Here is a 25098-nt window from a genome sequence, read left to right as displayed (position 1 = left end):
GGGGTCCATTCCCATCATACTATTAGAAACCCAAAAGACTTGCCGAAATTAAAAAAGACATTATCTGTAATGTGATAAAAAGGTCTTCTTAATGGTAAGTAGTACATTTGAGAGTTTGAGATTGTTTTATCATCAAAACTAGCAAGGAGGTGATTTTTTTTGGCATATATGGACACACTGAAGCCTCTAGTGCTTTCATCTAGTGTAGTTTGCTTGAATGTATGGTAGGTGTTGAAACCCTGCACTGATGGGGTGCTCTCAATGGTCTTGAACCATAGCAGTGCATATACTGATATTATTTAGGGTAATGAATGCTTGTAGGTAGTGTTTTTTTTTAAGGTTACTAATGTTGAGCAGCAATACTGGTATGTTATATAGATTCTGTTTTGTTATGCTGCAAGCTTTTGCAGACTGATGTTAGGTAAAATGATCCTCTGGGGACAAAGTCAATATATGAAAGCATTGTAGGGATAGGTGGATAGGTGCAGCCTATCCCTGGTAAAGCAATTAAGACTGTCTACCATCTCCTCCAAGACTGATATAGTGGACTCCTTTTGAATGACAGCAGAATCTAAACAAATTGTTGAAGTCAATAATCTTTTGTTTGCACTGTGGCATCATTCTTGGTGATGGTAAAATGCTGCTCATGGCTAGGTTCATACCAGCTTGGATGGACATTATAAGAGCTTCATCATGTCTCCCTTCATGGAGATACACCTCAAATCATTTACACCCACATGTATCATGAATGTGTGGTATGTGTACTTTGAGGTGCAAGGACATGAGTGTGGATGTAATTTGGCAAATCCTAGACTCTCAACAATTTGACCCTCTCCTTACACAGACTGGCAAGTGGTGCATGCGAATATCTCACAATGGCATTTCGTATGACTAGAATGTTGGATTGTATGGTGGTTTGCCTTATAGGCTTTTGAATTGAGACACTGTAAGTCTTTTATGTATGTTTCAAGGTGCATGCTGCCTGTGCTATATTTGTGAGGTTGCTGAGGGTATATCTAGGAGGCAGGTTCACATGTTTATAAGATCTGTGTGAGACAGATTTATGGTGGTGCTGTGTTGCTTATTTGTAGTGTCTTCGCGTGAGCATTTTGCATTCAATAACATAACATTCTGTAAATGCATCTGTCACACACTGTTTCAGTTTAAGTACTAGGTGGTTGGCAGTAAACATAAGACAATTGTTACATTGCCTCAGGCTGTCCATTTCAACAAAATTGGGTATAGAAATGGTTGTAAAGTACAAATCTAATTGTTTAGCAATGGGGGCTGAAGGGGTAGAAGCACCTGTTTGTTTTGCAGTTGATTACCCGAGGTGCTCTCTGTTTGGTAGTGGACATAGTGCTAGCCTCAACATAGCTGAAATGCAGAGATCTGAGATTGTATAAGAGGCTTATCCCTTCTTGAAGTCTTGCATTTTGAGTTCTGGAGGTCTGTTTGCCACCAAAATAGCCCCAACACATTTATCAGTATCTCCAATATAACCTTTCCTACAAAATGAATCTCTGACTCAGCAGCAGTTCCATGGGGCAATCGATGCTATACCTTTGTTAAGTTGATATCATATCACATCATGTAAAGAATAAACACAAGAGGGTAGCTGTACTTTTCACCCAGGTGTCTTTATTCATATCTAATTCTGTATAACTATGTAGACTCCTCTTTCTCTATATTCTTCACTTTTTTCTTTTCAAAAATGACTCCTTCTGACATTATAAATAGCATCCACAGAACATTTTCTTGTTGTGTTATTTATTTGATTTTAAAATGCATGATAAACCCGATGTGCTTCACTCAGTGCCCCTCATACATGCGCCATAAATGTCTCTATGGACAAGTGGTTTAAGAACGGTTCTGTTGACTATGCCTATTAGTTGGCTATCTATATAGAGAAAACTGTCATTGCCAGCTCTTAGGAAAAATTTCTCTCCAAAATATCTACCCAATAGAATGTTGCCCCATCTGTTAATATAAGAGGTATACCTTTACGATAGAGCCTAGCCCTGAATTACTGACTCCTAGAGAAGACATGATGCTGGCCAAAAGCTAACTTTTTCTTAAAAGGAAAGATTCCCCACCACAAACGCATATACACGCGCACACACACACACACACACACACACACACACACACACACACACACACACACACACACACATGCAGAAGAGCATTTTATAGTTTGAAGTATTTCTATATGTTTTGCCCTTGTTTTCTAGTTTATGGATGGGAGTCTGCATGTCCTTCTTGTGTTTGTGCAGGTTTCCTATGGGTGCTCTGGTATCCTTCACATTCCAGATTGGCCATAGGTGTGTCTGCATGTGCGAGTGTGTGATATAGAAAAACAGCTGTGGCAGGCCTAGCCACCCAGTGGTGTGAATATTGGCTCTGGATGATTGTTACTGTTGAAATGGCACCCCAACCCAGTGTGCAAAAAATGGTAAAATAGATTGTGAATGGTTCAATGGATGGTAGCAACCTCTGAATTAAAAAGAGCTCCATCTGAAACGTGCTTTCATTAATGACATTCTGTGCAAAAAGATGTCCTCTGGTCTGAGCTTGTCTCTTGATATTTACCTTAATAACATATTAACGCATTGTAAGACATTGGAGACAAGGTCATTTCTGCTGCATCATTCAACTCTTCTTATATTATGATGACTTTGCTTGTATAGTTTACTTAGATGTTAAATGTAATAGTATTTTTTCTATATTATTTGTTGTTGTCTTTGTATAGAATATTGACTAAGCCTTTGCTGGTGTGTTTTATATAACCTGCACAGTAACAAAAAAACAGGTGATGGAGGAGTTGTGTATAATTAATAAAAATAATGATATAAATATGAGTAAAACATCTTATTTTCCCTATTAGTCTTCTATTCTGACAGCCTTAAAGTAGAATGCTATTTTGTCTGATAGTTATGAATAGAAATGAAAGCAACACACTGCAGGAGGTTTAATAGCTGTTAATGGAATGAAAGCAGAAATAATTAGTGAGAATTCGAATAGCTCAAAAAGATTAAGATGCTGGGTGACATTCTAAGACATGCAGTATTAATGATACAAATTAATACTTCAACAAGGAATCACTAGTCACAATGTTTCATAAACTAAACTGTTCACTGATATGTTTTCTTTCTAGCATACAATGGCTGTAAGTGTTGAGTACAGCTGTCCCTATTTATATTATTCATAAAATGATTGTAAGAAAATTATGAAAACTGTTTGTTAATATGGTACTCTAATTATATTGTAAAACATTCCAACCTGTGATATACTTTATATTTTAAATTAAAGCATTTGTGTCTTAAAGCTATTAACCATTTTTAAGATTTTATGTTCCATGACTAAAGGTATTTGTAAATCAGAGACTATAAACACTTACTTATTGTGTCATTTTACCATCATGAATGAAATATTACTAAATCAATTCTAGCAGTAGCCAGTTTACTTTACCCTTCTATCTCTATTTCTAGGAGAACTGTATATTGGAGGGCTCACCAAGAACATGTTTAATACCCTGCCAAAGCTTGTGGCATCCCGAGATGGCTTTCAGGGTTGTCTGGCATCAGTGGACCTCAACGGACGTCTGCCTGACCTTATTGCAGATGCCATGCACCGTGTGGGGCAGGTTGAGAGGGGCTGTGAGGGTAAGAGACTTTGAATTTAACTTGTAGATTTTTTTTTTGACATGCAATTTTCTAAAATTAAACTTTATAATATTTGGACTTGTAGAATGATTTTCATTTGGTCTTATTTCTAATAAGTTAAAAATAAGACTAAAGAGTGTCTTCTAACACATCCTGATGTGTGCTCTTAGATCTATCATATCTGGGACATCACTTGTTATCATTTGGCCTTAACCTAGTACATTTTCTTGTTCACTAACTAGATTTACAGAAATGATGTTATACACAGTAACTTTTATTTTCCAGGAGTGGTGTTTTACATTTTAAGCATACAACAAAATGAAAGCAATGTATGTGTCTTCCTTTTCATTGTGCTCATTTAATAGGTTTATAAGTTCATAGGTAAGTACTAGGCTAACAGTCCTTGTAGGCCATTTTAAGCCCAGCCAGTTTGCCTTTTTGTGCTTGAATTACCCTATCCCATTTGGTTAGAGATTGTCTTTACCCATCCTTACCCCTGATGAGAATAATTGGGATCATACCACAGATAATTTGAGGGGACCTATGCATGGGATAAATCATTTACGAGCTGCCTCTGTCCATTAGTACTGGGGTAGTGCTTGAGTGTGCTTAGGGATGAACTTTACTTTATCTGAATTGAGAGTCTTTTCCAACCTGCCTCTTCAAACTATATTACTGATGTTGCAGAAGAGATTTAGATCCCTAGACACAGTATTTCTGATGGCATTTGAGTTGCTGATGTGCAGAAAATTCATCAGTATTGGATTGGAGGATGCCTTCTATGCCAAACACAGGTAATCTCTTAGCAGTCAGCAGGATACCAAGTATAGTGACAGGGCTTTAAATCGGTCCATGTAGGACATGTTGTTTAGGCCTTGTATATTTTTAGTAAAGTATATCGGTGGACATTCCAGTTGTTGCATGTATATGGACAGATACATGCCAAAGGGGGCAAATACATTCATTAACTGGCCTAATGAGGGCTGGGTTAAGGTGGACATTGACATCTCTGGACCTAGACACACTCCCTTTGTCTATAAGCCGCACAATGTAGAAGGAGTTTCTTACAGTAGTGCACACACGTTGGTCAAAAGTTTGATCCCTCTCCACATAAGTTCCCACATCCCGAACAACTGGATCAACTCAGGGGTGTATTGTTATTGTGGTAGTTTCCTAGGATAGATGACTTAGATGGGTGAGAACCCCTTCTTTAAAAGATCTAATAGTACTCAATAAACATTTTTTAGACTAGCAGAAAATGAAAGCAGGAAGTAGATATTGCAGACGCCTGAAAAACAGTCTGCTATTTTAAACATTTTCATTCCTTACACTAGAAATACAAAAACTGAATAGGAGTGATTTCTGTCCATGTAAGGCCAAAATATTTACTTCTGTCATGATTGTCTGTAGCACACATTTATTGCAATGCTAAGTCCCATATGAATATGATTATTCAGCATTTCCTGATTATATCTTATAAACCAGCATTCAGCATATATTTTTGCATCCTTAATTTCATTTTTTTCCTGCCTTAAACCCATGTCCAGCTTACTTATACTACATGCCATTAGACATTGCTTTGTTTTTCCAGCCAGAGCCCAAAGAGATTTTCAGTACATATACAGCACATTTGTATGTGGAAGACAGGTGCACCTACACCACAGCTACACTCACAAACATGTGCATACATATACATGTCTACACATATATTAATTTTCATGGACATGTAAACATAGACACCTGCATGCATACACATGCAGAAACATAAACACCTGTTCATACACTCATACATACACAATCACTCATATCTACCTGAATGCATATGCATGCACGTAGAGATGCACAGATAAATCACATATAAACACTGTCCATTATATACACACACACACACACACACACACACACACACACACACACACACACACACACGCACACACAAGACAATGTGAGACAAAGCAGGAGTCAAAACATCTGTAATGTTTTCAATAGTCTTGGCATAAGAAGTTCTTTTTCTAATTAGTATCTAAAACCTTGTGATATAACCAGTAGTTACATCACTACTCAAGCATCTGTGTGCCTTTACATGCCTTACCCCTAGACATGCTGCATGCATATTATTTACTAATGAATTATGTAGCCCGTCTTTTACTAAGGACATAAACAACTGCTAATTTACAGTTTATTAATGCATCCCTCATAAATCAGTGCAATCTTTTGTATGCCAGAACTGTCTAGCATTCAAGACACTGCCTGAAACTGCTTCATAGGGAAGGCACACAGATTCCCTTTCTCTGATTAGGCATGCCAAACACATAAATCTGTTATGTTGCAATCACTTCTCCATAGATAATGACATCATCACAGAATGCTGATTTAAGTCCCAGATAAGAACTGATATCATCCATTCACTTCAGTGATTCTACCATTGCCTAAGCAGAGGGCTTCTGTGTGTGTGTGTGTGTGTGTGTGTGTGTGTGTGTGTGTGTGTGTGTGTGTGTGTGTATGTGCGTGTTTGCACTTTGAACTTTATTGTAGTAAGTCTGGCTCTGGCTTTCCATTTAGCTGCTTTCCAAGCTTGAAATAACTACTGTTTAGAGTACTTATATTAAACGACTGACCCTGATTTCATATTTTCTCCCTTAAAATATATGACAGTATTTCTGTTGGTTTTCTGAACTGTCTCTGTAAGGTAATCTTATCCCTTCATCTCAATCCTTGATTTAGTTAGTTACACATCCTCTGCAGATGGATGAACTGGAGACTTTGCAGAAAACAAGCAGCATTTCACATTATTGTTTAACTACTTATGTCTGCCATATAATGCCATTTGATGTTATAACTGCTTTACTTTGTCTGTCTCCACAATGAAAAGCAATTAAACCTGCCTTCTGTGGCTTATCAATCCCATTAGGTTTTTTTTTTTTTTGCATTTTCAGCACTGTGGTAACCAGGTCCTTGTATCTCCAAATATTCTACTATTATTTATTCTACATTTTATTCTGCTTCCGGCCCACCCTTTTTACATCAGATATAATACCAGTGCCAGATTTCTTCTTGCCAGTAGCTGACTGGAAAACAAGGCAGCCATTATTTTTTTGATCTCCTACAACATTACATCTAGATTGCTGGTGAAAAATCCCTTAGTAAAGTGATGTACTCATCAGTGCCATGAAATGCACTATCCTCTCTCTGCTAATGGCCGAGTTAGCCTCATTTACTTTCAATGTGTGACAAAGGTCACTCAATGTGACACTATACAGAAAGTCATTGCTTAGCTATTTGGCTGCTTCAGCTGCTGCAAAAAATAATGGCTTTCGCTAGTTTAGCAACTTTGTATCTTACAAATAGTAGTAGAAGACATTTTTAAAGCTGCTGCTTTCTGCCCGCCTCTTGCAACATATTAGATAATTTTGTGCTGATCATGAGAGACATCATCCATACAGTCATTAGGAATTTTCAGACGATGACCTAACTTCTTCCTCCTGAAAGAAGACATCAACACTCCTGAACGGAGAAGCCCTGTGATGCCTCCTGTGTGTTTGTGTGTGTATTTGTATGCGTGTCTGTGACCTGTATTTCCCTGGTCTGCATGCTGCACGTCAAGTCCTGTTTTCTCTAGTGGGTTAATGATGCTTGCAGCAGACTGTTTCTTGCTCGGTGGATGAGCATTCACTGTGTTGGTCTTTGCAATTGTATGTGAATTTAAAGAGTTACATTTTCAGGCCATTTTCATGTTTAATGAGAAATAAAATATTTTGCAACATTGAAAAATCCCACTTCCCTAGCTATGAACAGGGAATAAATTACTTTCTATAAACTAGAACATAATGAAGAAGAATGCTGTTAATTAGGTGTTATAGTTCTGTTGGCATTCCCTTATTAAATACTTTGTTAGCATTTATAAAAGAAAGTTGCCGTAGAAAATTAAAATGTTATCTTTGATCTTGTCTTTCCTAAGATAATGTATAATAAACAGGTGGAAGAAAACAGTGGTATACCACAAAAAATATCAGTGAGAAGGTGACCATGGCAGATACACAAGTTAAAGAAAAATAAATTAAAAGTGTGTGTGTGTTTGTACGTGTGTGTGTGTGTGTGTGTGTGTGTGTGTGTGTGTGTGTGTGTGTGTGTGTGTGTGTGTGTGCGTGCGCGTGTGTGCGTGTGTGCGCGTGTGTGTGTGTGTGTGTGTGTGTGTGTGTGTGTGTGTGTGTGCGTGTGTGTGTGTGTGTGTGTGTGTGTGCATGCGTGCGTGTGTGTGCGTGTGTGCATGTGTGCGTGCGTGCATACATGCGTGCGTGCGTGTGCGTGTGTGTGTGCGTGCGTGTGTGTGTGTGTGTGTGTGTGCGTGTGTGCGCGTGTGCGCGTGTGTGCATGTGCGCGCAAGTGTGTGTGTGTGTGTGTGTGTGTGTGTGTGTGTGTGTGTTGTACACACATAGCATGCATGTAAGACAGTGTACCACAATGGTAACTTTGTATCCCCTATTGTCATTCCTGGGGTCCTTGCATTATATTTATTAAATAAGAATACTGAATTTCATTTGCAAGTTTCTTCAGATATGAGATTCTTAAACTTTCCTCACAAGGTTATTCACTATTTAATCAAGGAATGTTTCAAAGAAGCATAGCCTTTCTAGTCACGTTACTCATACATGAGTCGTTATGTGTTCACTTTCTTCTAGCTGGTTAAGACCTGATCCTTCTGAATCTTAACTTCACCACCTATGGTGTCTGAGGTCAGAAGTGTGCAAACCATTTGGAGAAGTTCCATTTCAAGAAGGAAATATGAAAAAGCACAATAATATACAGACACACCCAAGCTGATATCTTTCATATCCATGTAAAACTATAACTTTGGAGGAGATATTTGTAAAATAACAGAATGTATGCATTTTCTTGTAAGTAACTGTAGCACTGAATGATCTAATATAAATGCTGTTATAAATTGCTTTACTATATTGGCACAGCCCTAAAGGAAAAAGAAAAGCACTAGATAAATGTCTTGGTAAGATGGCTTTCAGAAACAAACCTCAAAGTAGTAATCTCGACAATTTCTGCATTAACACTGTGATCTCTAAAGGTAATAAGGGTAATCTCTGCGGATAGTTCCAATGTGCACATTTATGCCACGAAGAAGAAATATAACTGCTAAGCTGCCATCCCTGCTGCTTTGCTGTGTTAGAAACATACTGAATTAAACAGAATGTACAGTATTTTATCTGCTGAATTTGTTTTAAAAATAACCTTCTTTCTAGGAGAAAATGGCTACTGAAGAATCATAAATATTGACATTTATTGTTTGTTTTCTGTTAATGCAAATGGCATGCAAGAATTTAGTATTCCCCATTATAATAGTGGTCTTTCTTTTCAGTTTCATTATCATGATGTATGCATACTTCTAACAAATATCTAGCATGTTACTTTCAACTTTAATGGCAATAATTTCATAGTGGGTCAGATTTACCGTACAGCTCAGAAATCCTAATAGGAAGTCTTAGTGAATCCACCCTTTCAGTGCATTGTTTTTATTTCTTAAGGCAATAACTCTGTCTAACAGATGCTATATACTTCTGTATAATGTAGTGTTGGGAAATAGTTGCAATTTACTCGCACCCCCCAGCAAAGTCTACCACCTGGCATTTGAGTGCCCTGCAGTCAATTACCCGAGCCAAGGAGCTGGTGCAACCAGGTCAGAGCTTTACTCAGTACATGGTGCTGAATGGATGTTTTTTTTCTGATATTTGTAAGTCCATAATTAGATGGTAATATATTTGTGTAGGGAGCTCCAGGGTTTCACTTTTTCCAGTAATGTACTGCTCAAGGAATGAACGATTTTCTCAACAGCTTGTGTTTCAATGGCCATTTAGAAGTGCAAGCTTGTCCAACATTAGTGTTTAGGTTTGAATACTTTTGAAGTGACACGTAATTTTATCACATTGCAGAGATGGTGGGTGCTACAGTGTATGTTTACTATGCAGTAAGTCAGTGTCTCTGTGATCTCCTGCATCTGCTGAGAATTTTAGCTGGCCATCTGCTGTGAGACTTGATACTGAGTCCCAGCACTTCAAGAATTTAAATGCATTCCTAAAGAAGTTGCAAAAATGAGTGTTACACATTTAAAGTACATTTGCAGGGGTAAAGCACCCCTTCACACCCTACCGTTAGGTATTGCATCCCTCTTACCCCCCCACACTATTTTTCTATACTAATGCTGAAATTGCTGTATCTTGAAGAAAAGGAAATTTTGTAAGGTACAGTAGTTTTAAACTTAGTATACATAATCTCTCTAATTGCACTTAAAATGCCAAAGCTCTAAGCAGAGCATTTACCTTGCTCATACCTTTAATAGGAACCCCACAGAAAAATATTCTCTTATTAGATGTTGAAGTTTTCCTGTCCCCAGTTCACTTTCTGGCAACCTAAACCTCTTTATGAACATGTTAAACCAGTTCCTGCTACACAGGAAGATTTTCAGCCCTAGTGCTACTAAGCCAGTTTTGCAACTTTATCCTAAGGCAGGCTTCTCAGGTTCTGTGTCTCCTAATTTAGTTTTGTTATTTAACTTTATTTATTTATTTAATTTAAATTTGGTGACTGGGCTAGTCCAACTGGATATATGTCCATTTTCAGTAGAGGCCTGGGGAGATAAGCACAACTATACAGATAATAGCAACTTCAGGTACAGTACAAATTTAAGACTAGAATGCAATTGTTTACATAGCAACTTAGTAATCTTACTACTTAACATATTTAATGTAACTTTAGAAGTAATAGAAGAAAGCATAACATATAGTACAAAACACAACTTAATACAGTATGCAGAATAATCATGTTCTACATTCTATAGACTTAAAACAAAATGATGCTATGCGGGGCCTATATAAAGTGAATCTGGAAATGAGATAATTATTCAGATGATAATTTGGTCCCCAGATAGATGTTCCTGAGCTGGTGTTACTATTGCACCTGATGAAAGACAGCCAATCCTGATAATTACATTGCAGAGTGACTGCCCTTTGGAGACTGTGAAACAAATCTAACCACTTTGATCTGTCCTTGAAAGTTTAATTTCCATTTCCTGCAGGACAATGGCCAGTAGAAAGTATGCTGGCTCTAATAACTTTCCCAGGCTGCCTTAGCCCTCCCCCTTATCCACAGTCCTAAACTTCCTGTCAGACATTGGTTAAGTCAAAAAAAGCTTCCTGTCTGCTCTGCCTTTTCGGTGCTTTTTGTTATAACTGTAGGCATTGCACTGTATTTCCATCTCTTCCCTTAGCTGTTGCTGTTTTTTGCCAGAATGTATTATTTGCCATTAGCTGATAGTATGTTGTGATTATAAGTGATACAGAGAAAAGGCAGGAATTTACTAAAGAAATGTAAATGTGGTGCTAAGATTGCCTGCACAGTTTAAGTCAATTGATGTTTTAAAATATCATGAAGATGCTTATTTTGCAGAGGATTCCCTCAGGCCCTGACTCTTGAAGAATTGGTTGGAATTTGAAAAGCTTAGAGTAACCCCTTCAAATAAGTTCAGGTCATCCCATCCCATTTCTGCCCCCCCCCCCCAAAAAAAAAAGGACATTGCCAGTTTTGAAAGTGGTTGCTACTCTGGCTAAGAAAGCAAAAATTGTTCATGCATGTCAGAAGGTTTTGGAGGGTATTGTACTTGTTTCATCTGCACCTGTGACTGTCTAGAATGTACAAAGTATAGCATCCCTTAAAAGGCTGCCCTAGTTGCCTGACACTCAGCCAGCTTCTGTCTGATTGCTTCTGATCCACAACTTTGGACCACCATGCCCTCTTCCTTGGCACCAATTTCAACCATTTGTCTGTCTCTGTCTAGCTAGACTCTAAGAAAATGGTGCAGGTACTCTTTATGATGCAACAGACTTGGCACCCAACAGTCTTCCTCCCAATAACATTAACAACAAGAGAGCACCTTTTGCTACCTAATTCCGCTGAAAATGCTGCAGAACCTTCCTTATTGGGCTCAATTCTGTGTTTATATTTTTGGGGCCATTGGGGTTGATAGCTTCAACTTGACTTGTTCCTGGGATAGCCATGACTTTGGCATCATCAAACTCAATAGGTTAATTGTGGGGTGGCATATTTAATAATAGAACTCAGTTTGGAATATTCCACAGAAATTTCAGGAAATTACAAAAATGACTGTTAACACTTTCTTCAAGAAACAGTGTTCAGACTTCCAAGATGGCTACACACTGATCACCAACTTGATTTTGACTCTCTCTTTGTGAAAAAAAGAAACTGATAGATAAGGGCCATATACTCTGCAAGTTTTGGTAAATTATATTACTGGTTAGTAAGTACACTGCCTGGATGCCCGCAAAGAAAAAAAAACTTAGGAGAGCCTGAAAGAAAATCAAACAGAGAAGGGGAAAAGAAACCTCTGACTGGAAGATGATCAGTAAAAGCAGTTCAAGCTGCAACTTTGGTGCAAGACATCGCTTCCGGTAATCTAGAGGAAAAAATAAGCCAAATGTGCTCATAGTTGCTTAAAAAAATAAAACATTGAAGGAGTACATCAACTCAATAATAAGAGGCTGGGTAAAATGGAAGAAGTTTTAAACAGCTACTCAGATGAACTCATAAATGCAAAATTCAGAGGTTGAAATGAAGAAAAGGCTGGCTGAGTCTGAGACTGCTCAAGAAGAGCAGTTTCAAAATATAATAGTGTGAGAGGGCAGAGCACACAGGGAAAACCCAACATTTTCTGCTGTACCAGAAAACCTGGAAGGAACAGACTGTATTAATTTTATGAAAGCACAAATAAGCAAGTGGGCTGGTATTCCCCAGCAGGATTTGCTAATTGAAAGGGCATATCACGTGTGTGTTCCATACCAGGTCAAAAGAATGCAGCGAAAACCTTTGCTAGTTAAAATGCACTCATAAGCCCTGAAAAAATTGATCCTAACAAAATTGTGGCAAAAAGGCACAGTATTAAAAATTGGAGACAGTAGAGTGTTTGTGGAAAAAGATTATTCACTGTACACCAGGCAGAAGAGAAACAATCTTATCCCAGCAATCAGGGAATGTGAAGAGACAGGTGTGAGATTCAAGCTGCTATAACCAATCATCTTCAAAATATTTTTTTCTGGAGGATCAAAGTAATTTTTGTATGTACAACAGGTTAAAGAGGAAATACAAATGTTTGTCCAACATAAAGTGAGCCATCAAACAGAAAGGAACTGTGCTTCTCATTCTTCTGACAATTTATTGAAAAACTTTGCCAGTAAATCTTTTTCAGCATGCCAAAGGTAGCTCCCTGAGAGACAGAAGAAAGAGCAGGAGCTTACTAGAAGAAGTGGAAGTACCTTGGACCTGAACTGGAGTCTGGGGTTGTGAAATGAAGATGAACAGGAAGAAAGCCAGCAGCATTGAAAATAGTGAACACATGACTATCAAGCATCCATCACATTTGTAAAATATGGCTTTCGGGGGGAAAAAGTGAAAAGACTGGACTTTTGATGACTTTGTTAAACTTGTGGGGAACTGAAACACATATGCCCCACTTCAAGTCATTAATGTTTGGAAGGACACTGAAGGGAAAGAGAGAGAAAAAAAAAGAGTAAGTAAAGCAAATTTTGCCCTTAACAGTATTTGTAAAAAACATTTTGTGGTGCAAATTGCATGTTATATAGTAAAGCATTCTCAGTTATTGTTATATTTGATCAAGATAGTAAAGAAAACAAGTGCCTCTTTTCTTTCTTTCTTTTTTAAGTTTTATGAAATGTAAGCATTACAGTGTATAAAGAGAAGAAAGGCTGGATAAAAATATGTTTAAGATAATATGCTGTAATCGGTGGAGGACTGGATGTAAAACTGCACAGATTATAATCCATGTAGAGCTGATATGTTCTCTAGTATTTTTGCATTGGTGAATTTCTGGATTAAGGAGTTGGACACAATCTAATAACACCATTTTGTGTAAGCAAGTAATAAAATGACACTAAATATAATGAAAAGATTTCCTTTCACAAATGTTCGGTGTAAGTTGACAGGTTTGCAGAGCCATACATTTGGTAAAGGAGATTTTTAAGGCTAAGTCTTAATGCTTTCTGAAAGCATATAAGCTATTTTTCACTTTGGGGGGGGGGGGGTTGAAGATAAAATAAGACCAGACAGCAGTTAGTGTAAGTATCAGGCTCTAGCATGTGAGTTAGCATGGATAACCTTAACATTAGATTAATTTAAGCCTTTTTGTGTAGCTCTCAATTTGGGACAAATATTCTTATCATGAAGGATAAACTTCATTAGTTGAAGATGTACATAGTTTTGTGTGTTTGTTTTATGTTAATAGGTTATGAGGGTGTTTGTTTTTTTTTTTTTTTTTGAGTATTTTCATTAAAAAGTCTTGTAAAATATGGCATAGGTTCAAATGGAGATGGCAAGAAACAATCCTATAAATGATCAGCCTTCTAGGTATTTGTGGGTGCACATAACAGAAAAGCTGGAATAGACATTTAAACAAGCTGTGATATATAATAGGTGGGGATAGTAACTTATTTCCATAATGGCTATACTAAACATATTATTATGGAATTTGAATGGCCTAACTGGTATAGATAAAAAGGTAATAGTATTGAATTATTAAGAAATGCAGACTGAAAATAGCAGTGCTACAGGATAGATGTTTGTAAAAAAGTGAGCATGGGAATTTGATAAAGAAATGATTTCAGGATGGATATTCAGCAGAATGTCAGGAACAAAAGGAAAGGGGGCTATTTATATTAATCACTAGAGGACCTCCAGTAGTGCTAAAAGATGGTAAACAAAAAGATAGCAATGGTACATTTGTGGTAGTAGGGGGCTACTGGAAAGGGAGGACGATTTCACTGGTATGTATTTGTATTACATCTTAAACTGCTATATAGAGCATAAGAACATTTTATGAGTAATAATCAGCTTTCAACGGGGATTAGTACTTATAGTTGGGGACTAGAACTTCATTTGCAAAAGAAAGGATATATCTGGGGGACCTACAATGAAAAATATAACACAAGAGAGTAGATTTCTGAAGAAATTTATGAAAATATTTGGTATGGAAGATGTGAATTCAGTAATAGGGGACTCAGAGAGAATTTACATATTCCCCAAGGTACAATAACTGGGCTAGTCTAGACAGAAATTATATTTTACAGGAACATTTGCATTGAAATTGAAAGCTTCAACACTCATCCAATAAGCATTTCAGATCATGTGCCAGTAACAACTAAGGTAAAAATGCAGGATAATGAATGAAAAATGAGACACTGGCACTTGCCCACTTACCTGTTAAAAAGAGACAAATTTAAGGAATGGATAGTGGAAATTATTTGACAGTTATTAGGGAATATAGAAATTTCTTCAGACGTTATAGCTAGTTAGTGGGATACAATAACGTGGGGATTAAATATAGGGCAGAAATAAAAGAAAAAGATGTGGTTAAGAAGTAACAAGAATTATTTAGTGGACCTGATAAAGGTTAAAGAATTGCAGTATAATCTGGCAGAACAAGAAGAGGTGCAACTGCAGACTACTACTAAAGAGAAAAGGGATTATCTGGATAATATGCATGTGATTAGAATGATTGCTGTTAAGCAACTGTTTTTTGATGATAATTCAGAGCACAAAAACTCTTAGCTGAATGACTTAGGCAATAGAAACTAGAAAGAGCTGTTGCCAAATCTAGCGAGCCTATAACAAGAAAAATAACCAGAGATCTTGTAGAGGTATTAGAGATATTACAGAAATGTTTTGAAACTTTGCATAAAGCAGAGGAATGTAGAAAGCAGAAAAAAGTGTAATGGAAATATTTAGGGAAGACTTAAGTATGGTTAGAGATAGATGTGGCCCAACAGTTAACAGTTAAGATAGGAGGAGATGAGATAAAAACAATGATGTATAATCAATCTGCAAGAAAATCTCCAGAAATACATGGTATTCCTGTGGAAATCTGGAAACTAGGAGGTAATAAAATTGCTAAAGATCTGAAACGATTTGTTTAATAGTAGTTTCAAAGCGGGGGTAGCACCAACATCCTGGAAGAAAGCTATGGTGGCTGTGATACCCAAGTATATTAAAGACCTATCAGACCCAGCTTCAGAAAGGGCCATTTCAATTTGAAGCCATGATTGTAAAGTGTTTATGTCTGTAACAGCTAAAAGAATGGCAAAGGAATTGCCAAAATTGATAGATATGGACCAGTGTGGGTTTTTTGTCCCCCCTCAAAAAAACAAACAAACACAAAACTAGTGTGGTTTTGTGGTGGGGAGACAAACATATGACAACATTAATAGAAGAATGACGATCCAGAGGGAAGCAGGATGTAAGAAAATACAACAGTTGTTGGTAGGGCTTGATGCAAAGAAAGCATTCAACAGAGTAAGCTGGGGTTTTATGACTAGTGCAATAGAAACATTTGCATTCATTGATACAATAGTAAGGTTAGTTTGGAGGATATATGAGAAATCAAAGGCAATAATTAAAGTGAGAGGGTTCTTCTCTGATAGGTTGTGTCTGAACAAAGAAAACAGACAGGGGTTGCCACTTTTTCTTTTACTTGCATTATATTTAGAGCCATTGCTAAATAAAATAAGGGATTCAGAAATTCAATGGTATAATTGGTATGATAATCAAAAAAAGTTGGCCTTATTTGAGGACGATATTATTTTGTACCTGATAAAAGCATAAAAGGATATTTATGTGTTATGGAACATCTTCGGACAGTTTCAACTTTTTTGGGGGAATATAAAATTAATAAAAATAAAACAAAGGCTATAGCTGTAAACTGTGCACCCACACATGAATTGCTACAGCAATACTCACAATAAAATGAAATATATAGCAGTATGGGTTAAAAAGATTTCTATTATGTAAGCTAAGGATATATGGAAAGAGACTAACCAAAATATAATACAAAATCTGAGAAACTGGAAGCTCTTGTTTATGGTTATGGATGGTATGCTACAAGCAATGAAAATGTTTTTAGTCACTTTAGTTTTATATATAGGTCAGGCATATTGTATCCACCAGAGGAGAAGTTGTGGACAGTAATTAATAAAGAGTTGAAGAATTTTATGTGGAAGGGAAAGAGGACAACCTTCAAGTGGGATAAGCTGGTTCTGCCAGTAGAACAAGTGGTTTAGGACTACCTGATTTGAAGGGATATTTTAGAGATACAGAGTTAAGACACGCATACATAACACAAGCAGAAAGCTATAATTCATACTGGAAAGAGACGATGATGATGATGAAGTTGGGGGGAGGGATTCAAGAAATAAGGAGAGAGTTTGATTTTGGATTCTGATCCTTATGAAGAATAACAAAAGCCATACACAATATATGTGGTCCTAATTGAGAGATGATAGGGGTCTGGATGGAGAGATGATAGGAGTCCAAATGGAGAGATGATTGGGGTCTGAATGGAGAGATGATATGGATCCAAATGGAGAGATGATAAGTCATCAAGTAAAGGAGAGTAGTATTGCTGAAATTGAATTCATCCTCAAATCTTGGTGAGTACCTTCACGAGGTAAGTCATGTTTTCACAAAATCTGACCAAGATGACACTTATATATAGACTGCATTTATATAGTATATATCATGGACTGAAGTAGGTTAAAAATTAAAAAAGATAGCTGGATGCACAAAACCCAGGATAAAAAAGTGTGATAAAGTGGACTATTTAGGATAAGAAAGAAATTTATTGTTACTATTATGCAAAAAGCACATAATTTCCAGACACATGATATACAAAATGATTAGGAGAGAAATTAGAGGAAAGAAAAATACTTCCACAAGAAAAACTGTCAGAAGCTTCAAATAAAAATTTGTATTTGTTAATACAATAGATTTGTGAAAAACAGTATATAGATCAAGAAACTATGATCTGTTTAGAAAAAGAAGCATCTGAGGAAGTTTGAAAATATAAACAACAAAATTCAGATTTTTGAAAAGTATAAAAAAGAAATATAGACATGGGAAAGAGAGAGATTTGACATGGTGCGATATTTATACAAAGGAGAAAGCCAAATTAATCAATATAAAGAAGGCAGCCCCAAAGATATTTGAAGAGAAAAACAGGCAAAGGCATCCAGATATGGAAAATTTCACACAAAAAAAAATAATATCACAAAGAGGCAATGTAGAAAAGAAGATTAGTAAAGTAGAAGCTAAAAAAATAGAAGTTGAAGTTATGGAATGCCTGTGAAGTGAAGGATTTTTTGTAGAAGGTCTAACACAGGTTACATCACAGCATGGTGGAGTGAGTCCCAAAGTAAGGAGAAGCTGGAAGATCCTGAGACATCCAAAGAAGAAATATGGAAATGGGAAAGAAAAAGAGATTTAATATGGTGTAATATTTATGTAAAGGAGAAAGCAAAACTAACCAATAGAAAAAGAGCAGCACCAACGATATTTGAAGAGAAATACAGGCAAAGAAGTCCAGACATGGAAACCTTTACAATACAAAAAAATAAGAATACAAAGAGGAAAAGTAGAAAAGGAGATGAATAATGAAGAAGTTAAAGAAATAGAAACTGGGGTTATGGAGTACCTGTGAAGTGAAGGATTCAGTATAGAAAATCTAATTCAGAAAGAAGCACAACAGGATAGCGCAATGGATATCCAAATTAAGGGGAACCAGTCAAGTAGGAAGCAATTGGTCAGGTGTCATATAAAGATATTTTGGAGCCTTCCACAGGAAACCAGTATAAATGTTCACTTGAAGCTGGACAGCAAGGGAAGGAACAGGAAGCTGTGGAAACTCTGATGCAGTCAATGTTGAGGAGTGATAGGCAGGTGAGTGCCCATATGACAGAGCAATGGATGGCACAGGATGAATATGAAGAGAATATGCCACAGGAAGATGCTATAGAACTTTCTATAGAATGCCAGCATGAAATGGAAGCAAAAAGTCTGCACTCAGTTTAGACAAAAATGAGCTAAGAGAAGAGTTGCTTGATTTAATAAACATGGATAGACATATTAAGATCAATAAAAGAAATAGACTACAAAAGGTCAATAAAACTCAAAAAGTCAGAAGTTTGATAAAACAAATGAACACAGTAATTAGAACTGTCCATAGAGACCCATGCAATATAACAGAAGTAATCAGGATATTTCACTGTGAAGCTAAATTAATAACTGATAAAATTCTGCCACGAGAACACAGGGTAGTGAGAGAAAGGAAGGAGAGAAATCAAATACCATCATGGAAGTGTCCAATAGTAAAAACTATAAAGCAATTAAGACAAGAAGTGTCACTGTTAGAGGAATATAGAAGAGGGAATAGATCAACAAAAATACCGAGAAAGATAGACATGATTAAAGCAATGCGCAGTATTAGAACAGACCAAGATCTATCATGCACTATTGCAAATAAACTAAATGTCTCAGCACAGGTGGAAAAACTTAGAAGATGCACAGATAAATATAAAGGAAAAGTACAAAATAAGCAATTTATTGATGACCCAAAAAGGTTTATAGAGAACTGGGAATCAAGGTAAAAGGAATTGAAAGACTGCCAAAAAAAGAAGAAATAGACTCATTTTGGAGAAGTATCTATAAAGATCTTGTGGAACATAACAAAGATGCTAAATGGTTAGAAGAAGTAAAAGAAAGAATAAAAAGTTTAAAGGTGCAGGATATGAAACAGGATGAAGTAACAGCAAGAGAGATTGAAACAAAGTTAAGAAAAGCCTCTAATTGGAAAACCCCAGGCCCAGATGCAGTACCTAACTTTTGGATAAAAATATTAACATCTATGCATGAAGATTTAGTCATGAGTAAGAACTATTTATATACACACCCCAAACAGACGCCAACTTGGCTAAGAAAAGGAAAAACAATGCTTCTTCTTAAGAGTGAACCTGCAAGCTACCCTAAAGATTATAGGCCAATAACTTAACAATGAAGAATAAACTATAGGGGGGAATCGATGCCAACAGAGTTTATAGTCATTTAGAAGAAAACTCAATTATGGCAGTAGAACAAAAGGGCAATAAAAGAAAGTCATACGGAACAAAGGATCATTTGTTGTTAAGGAAAGTCATAGTGGGAGAACTGTAAAAAGGGAAGAATCTAATTATGGCATGGATTGACTACAAAAACGTATTTGATAGTATCACATTCATGGATAAAAGACTGCTTAAAAAGGTATAAGATACATCCTACACTGATAGACTAAATTACAGTGACCAGGAAACAGTGGCAGACCACTTTGCAATTAAGTCATGATAAAGGACAAATTATTATCCCAGGGATAAAAATTCAAAGATGGATATTCCAGGGTGACTCTCTGTCACCGCTGCTATTCTGCCTTACCCTTAACCCATTAACCTGTCTACTTAACAGCTTAGGCCATGGCTATGATTTGGCTCCTAGAAAACAAAGTATAAAGACTTTGCATCTTCTCCTTGTCGATGATTTAAAACTGTATAGCTCATCAGAGAGGAACTGATAGCACAAGTGCAAGTTGTCAAAACTTTTTCAGATGATATAAGAATGTCATTTGGTCTTGATAAATGTGCAAAAGCAACCTTTAAAGCAGGAAAACTGCAGCACCAGTCTGGGACAAGAATGTAATATAAAAGAACTTGAGCAAGAGGGAGTGTATAAATATTTGGGAATTAATGAAGGATCAACAATAAAACATGAACAAGTGTGAATAAAACATAGTAAGAAATACTTTAGAAGACTTAACAGTGTTGACATCTATGAACAAAATCCATGCTATAAACCAATTTGCTCTTCCTGTCCTAACTTACAGTTTTGGAGTGATTGACTGGTCCCAAAATGTGTTAGATAGATAAGATAGGAAAACAAGAAGGATGCTTCAGGCTCACCAAATGATTTATAAAAATCAGTGCATACCAAAATTATATATTCCCCATTCCGAAGGAGGGATGGGCCTTTTTGAAACTGATTACATGTATAGATCTGCAATTGTGGGACTCCACACATATCTAGAAGCAAATAAGACTCCACACATATCTGCTGACCTCACAAGACCCAAACGTAGTGAATGTTTTGAAACATGAGGAGAATAAATCTAAGATGACTTCTCTACTTAATCTAGCAGAAGCATATTGGTGTCAAGCAGGAATGGAAATCAAACCAGAAGTAAATAAAGTCAGACAGCAACTGAATGTGTCAAAAAACAAACAAAAAAAAGAATATAACGTGAAGGACAAGATGAGGAGGTGAGAAGGCAAGAAATGTGGAAAATGCATAAATATAGTTGCAAGTATAGAAAACTTCTGGAAGAGCCTCATGTTGATCAAGAACGAATGCAGGAATTGTTAAGGAGAGGCAAATTCAAACCAAGAGATGAAAGGTTAATATCAGCAGCCCAAGACAGTGGGCTGTGTACAGATTGTTTTACAAAGTCCATTGAACATGTGGGAGAAACAGACAAATGTAGGTTTTGTAAAAACAAATTAGAAAGAGTCACACACCTCATTGCTGGTTGTGACATACTAATGGCATTAGGACTATATACTGAAAGGCATAATAATGTGGCAAGATTGTTGCACTGGGGATTGTGTAAATATTTTGGTATTGAAGTGTCTGAAAAACATTAGAAACATGAGCCACAAAGCATCATAAAAAATGATGGTTTACATCACATGTGATCATCCATTACCAACAGTTCAAAAGATAGATGCTAGAAAACTGGATATAGTGGTCCGTGAAAAGAAAACAAAAGTAGCATTGATTATTGAAATTGCCACACCCAGTGAATACAGTGTCTTAGGTTCATAGGTTGGTACTAGGCTATCAGCCCTAGTGCCTATACAGGCCTAGCCATAACAATTCCCAGGATATTTCTTCCCACAATGTTTACTTCCCTGGACCCTTGTCTAGCAGGGTGATTGACATGATCCCCAGGGTGAATTTCCTATCTCCCATCCAATTGTCAAGGTTCCTTTTGAAGAGGAACAAGGAGGCGCTCTGCTTGACATGTATGGGCAGTCTATTCCAGAGTATGGGGAGTCTGTGGGTCAGGAACCTATCCCTCCAGCATGTTTTGTTCATTGTGATGACAAGGTTTAGATCCCTGGAGTGTGTGGCTCTGAGGGATTGGGATTTCTTTAAATGGAGCATGTCCAACTGCTCTGAGTTTGACATGGCCTTGTATGTTAAGCAGAGATTGCCTATGAGTAAACGATATGCCACAGAGTATAGCTGGAGTTTTTTTAGACAGTCAGCATAGGGCATCTGCTTTAGGCCTGTGATTCTTTTAGTGAGATATTTCTCTGGCCTTTCCAGCTGTTGCAGATGTCTTGTGAGGTACATTCCAAATGAGGTGTTGTACTCTATAATGGGTCTAATGAGGTATGAGTACAGTGGGACAATGACCTCCTTTTTTCAGAATGAAAAGTCCTTAGTGATGAGGTGTGCCACATAGAAGGATTTCCTAACTGTTGTGACAATGTGGTTATCGAAGGTGAGACCAGTGTCCACCTGTGTCCCTAAGTCTCTCATCACACTTTCAGTGTTTAGTGTATTGCCACCTATGTGGTAATTCATGGGTACATGGTTTTTCCCAAAAGGGATAACTATACATTTCTTGGCATTAAGCTTGAGCCCATGGCTCTGGCACCAAGCATCTGTTTCTGTTAGGCCTTTTTGTAGAATATCCACATCATTTTAGGATTCAATAATAGGTTCATAGGTAGGTATTAGGCTATTGACCCTAGGGCCTATACACACCTATCCAAAAAGGTACCCTGGCTTTTGCCAAACCAAGAAAATTATTTTCCTGTGCCCCTGTCAAGCAGAACCACTCCCAGTTTGCAGTCATCTGTGAACTTTGTTAGCCAGAGTCCCTTAGTGTTGGCTTGTACTTGAGAGAAGTAGATGCCAAACAAGAGCGGTCCCAGGACTGAACCCTGAGGTACTCCACTTGTCACTTGTCTGGAGCTGGATTTGGAATCAGCTACTTTTACAGTCAGGGTTCTGTCAGTAAGCCAGTTGGCAACCCATCAAGTGGCATAGCGATTTATGCTCAGTAAGTTTATCTATGATTCCAGAGTGGGGGATGGTGTTGAAGGCCTTGGTGAGGTCCAGATAGGCTGTGTGGACTGCCTTACTCTCATCCCTAGCTCTGGAGACTGATTCGAAGAAGTCAATCAGGTTCAGGAGACAAGATCGGCCCTTCACGAACCCAAACTGGGTGGGGTCCAGTGTTTGAAGGTTGCCAATGTGTTTGTTTATAAGTTCCATGATAATGCGTTTCATACCCTTACAGATCAGGCTCATCAGACTGATAGGAGGGTAGTTCCTGGGATCCAAAATGGATCCCCCCCTTGTGGAGTGGGATAACTGTAGCTGTGCGCCACTCAGTGGGCACGAAGCCTGAGGTGAGGCTATGATTAAACATGACACTTAGGTGAGGTGTCAGTTCATTTTGTAGTTCATGTAGTACACAGTCCAGGATGTCATCTGGTCCCATGGATGCTGTATTCTTAGCTTTGAAGAGTGCAGTTTCTACCTGTGTGGCCATGATTACCAGAATTTGGCAATCTTTTGGTATTGAAATGGGTCCTTTAGGGGGTGAGAGGAGGGTGAAGTTGGCACTAAATTGATCTGCCAGGATATTGGCAATATCCTTGGGATCAGTATATTTATTTCCATTCTGTTGTAGCTCAGAGCAGATCTGAGCATTACCATTTAGATTCTTGACATAGTTATAGAATGCCTTGTGGTTGTCTTTGGAATCTTTGGCAATTTTATTTTCATAACTAGTTTGGAGGATTTTATGAGGGATCTCAGCTTCTTACTGAGGCTGGTAAGGGAGTTTTTTTGTATCCTGGGATTTTCCTCTTTTCTGCAACAGTTTCTTCCTTCTGTTATATGGTTTGTTTATGACAGGGGACCACCAGATTGGCTTCCTTTTTTGGAGGAGATTGTCTTGGTTCTATTTGGGATGGAACGATTCATGCACGAGTGGATGTGCTCCTACAGTGCCTTAGTGTAGGATTCAACAGTCGAACTTTCAGCTCCTGTCTGCATGGGTGTCATGAAGTTTGTCACTTCTGACTTGAGTAGCATGAAGTTGGCTTTGGAGAAGTTTTTTATGGAAGTTTCCTTACTGGGGGGGGGTGGGATGTGGATATCAAGGGTGATTAGCTTATAGTCAAACCTGACTAATGAGGGGGTGACCACTGGTGTGGAGTATCTATCTCCCATGTTGGTAATGACCAGGACTAGGATATTGGAGCCCCTGGTGGGACAATGCATTAGTCGATCCAGGGCGTTGAAATTTATGAATTCCAAGAACCGTTGGGAAAAGTTGTTGGTACCTGAGTAGTTTTCCCAGTTAATGGCAGGGTAGTTGAAATGACCCAGTATTAGGGTGTTTGGTTATATCTTAATATTTTCCAGTATGTTTAGAAAGGTGTAGTGAGAATCTTGGGGCATGGTGAGGGATCTGTAGCAAGCTACAATTTGGATTGCAGTCTTACCTAGTGCTAGTTGCACCTGGAGAATTTCAGATGCATTGTATTGGGGAACTAGTCTGGAGGTGTGAATATCCTTGGTGAATATGGGCACTCCTCCACCTTTAGTGTCTCGGTCTTGGTTTTGTGGCCGAAAAGTGTGGTAAGAGCTGTAGCCTGGTATTGTAGGGCCACTCTCTGGAGCCTTGAACCAGGTCTTAGTTACTGCACAGATATCAATGTTCTCCATTTTTAGGAGTGCCTCAAGCGAGTGCATTTTGAGGTTTAGACTTCTAGCATTGAGTAGGATTGCCATCAGATTTTGCATGCTTGTATCTGTTACAGTGGTGGTTTTGTCCTTTGAACCTTGCCATAAAAAGGCACTATAGCAAGAGCTTTAGCCAGTAACCTGAATCCCAGGGGCGACAGGTGCAGACCATCTCTGGCAAAGCATCATAGTTTGTCGATCATGTCGTCCCAGGCAAACAGATACTGGATCACCTTTGAATGACACCAGAAGCTTATCCAATTGTTGAAGTCAATCATTTCTTACATACAGAGAGACACAGAGTCATAAAATATCAATATTTGCAGGCAGAAATTAGAGCAATGTGGAAGAAAGATACTCAGACAGTCCCAATAGTCGTAGGTGCAATGGGTCTTATAAAAAAGAATCTAGAATCGTATTTAGATATGTTACCAATACATGTAACTACGAATGAATTGCAGGAGTCATTACTGGGCACATTGTGGCTGCTGCAAAGAGCACTTCTGGCTGACATCAAAGATTGAAACAATATTAACTTTAATTATACTTTGACTTAGGATGGGGGTCCATTCCCATCATGGTATTAGAAACCCAAAATATTTTGAAAATTTAAAAAAGGGAGAAACAATATAATATAATATAATATAATATAATAAAATATAATATAATATAATATATTCATAAAGTAGCAGAAAGTATCCTAAGAAATAAGCCAAAGTGAGAA

The 25098-nt window shown here is 37.5% G+C and overlaps 1 protein-coding gene across 1 annotated transcript in view; it reads left to right on the top strand.

The window, feature by feature from the left end:
* The window catches only part of LOC122805321 (neurexin-2-like), a 1760973-nt gene that overhangs the window by 1536812 nt on the left and 199063 nt on the right, over nucleotides 1-25098 (top strand). Inside the window, exon 11 of the mRNA XM_044075409.1 lies at nucleotides 3492-3665. Coding sequence (XP_043931344.1) covers nucleotides 3492-3665 — 174 coding nt within the window. The remainder of the gene's footprint in view (nucleotides 1-3491; nucleotides 3666-25098) is intronic.

This window comes from Protopterus annectens, chromosome 6.part1 (assembly GCF_019279795.1).
Source record: "Protopterus annectens isolate FY-2018-M chromosome 6.part1, PAN1.0, whole genome shotgun sequence".
NCBI classification, from domain to species: domain Eukaryota; kingdom Metazoa; phylum Chordata; order Ceratodontiformes; family Protopteridae; genus Protopterus; species Protopterus annectens.
Note: the sequence above shows the minus strand (reverse complement) of the source record. Positions and strands in the feature narration are given on the sequence as shown.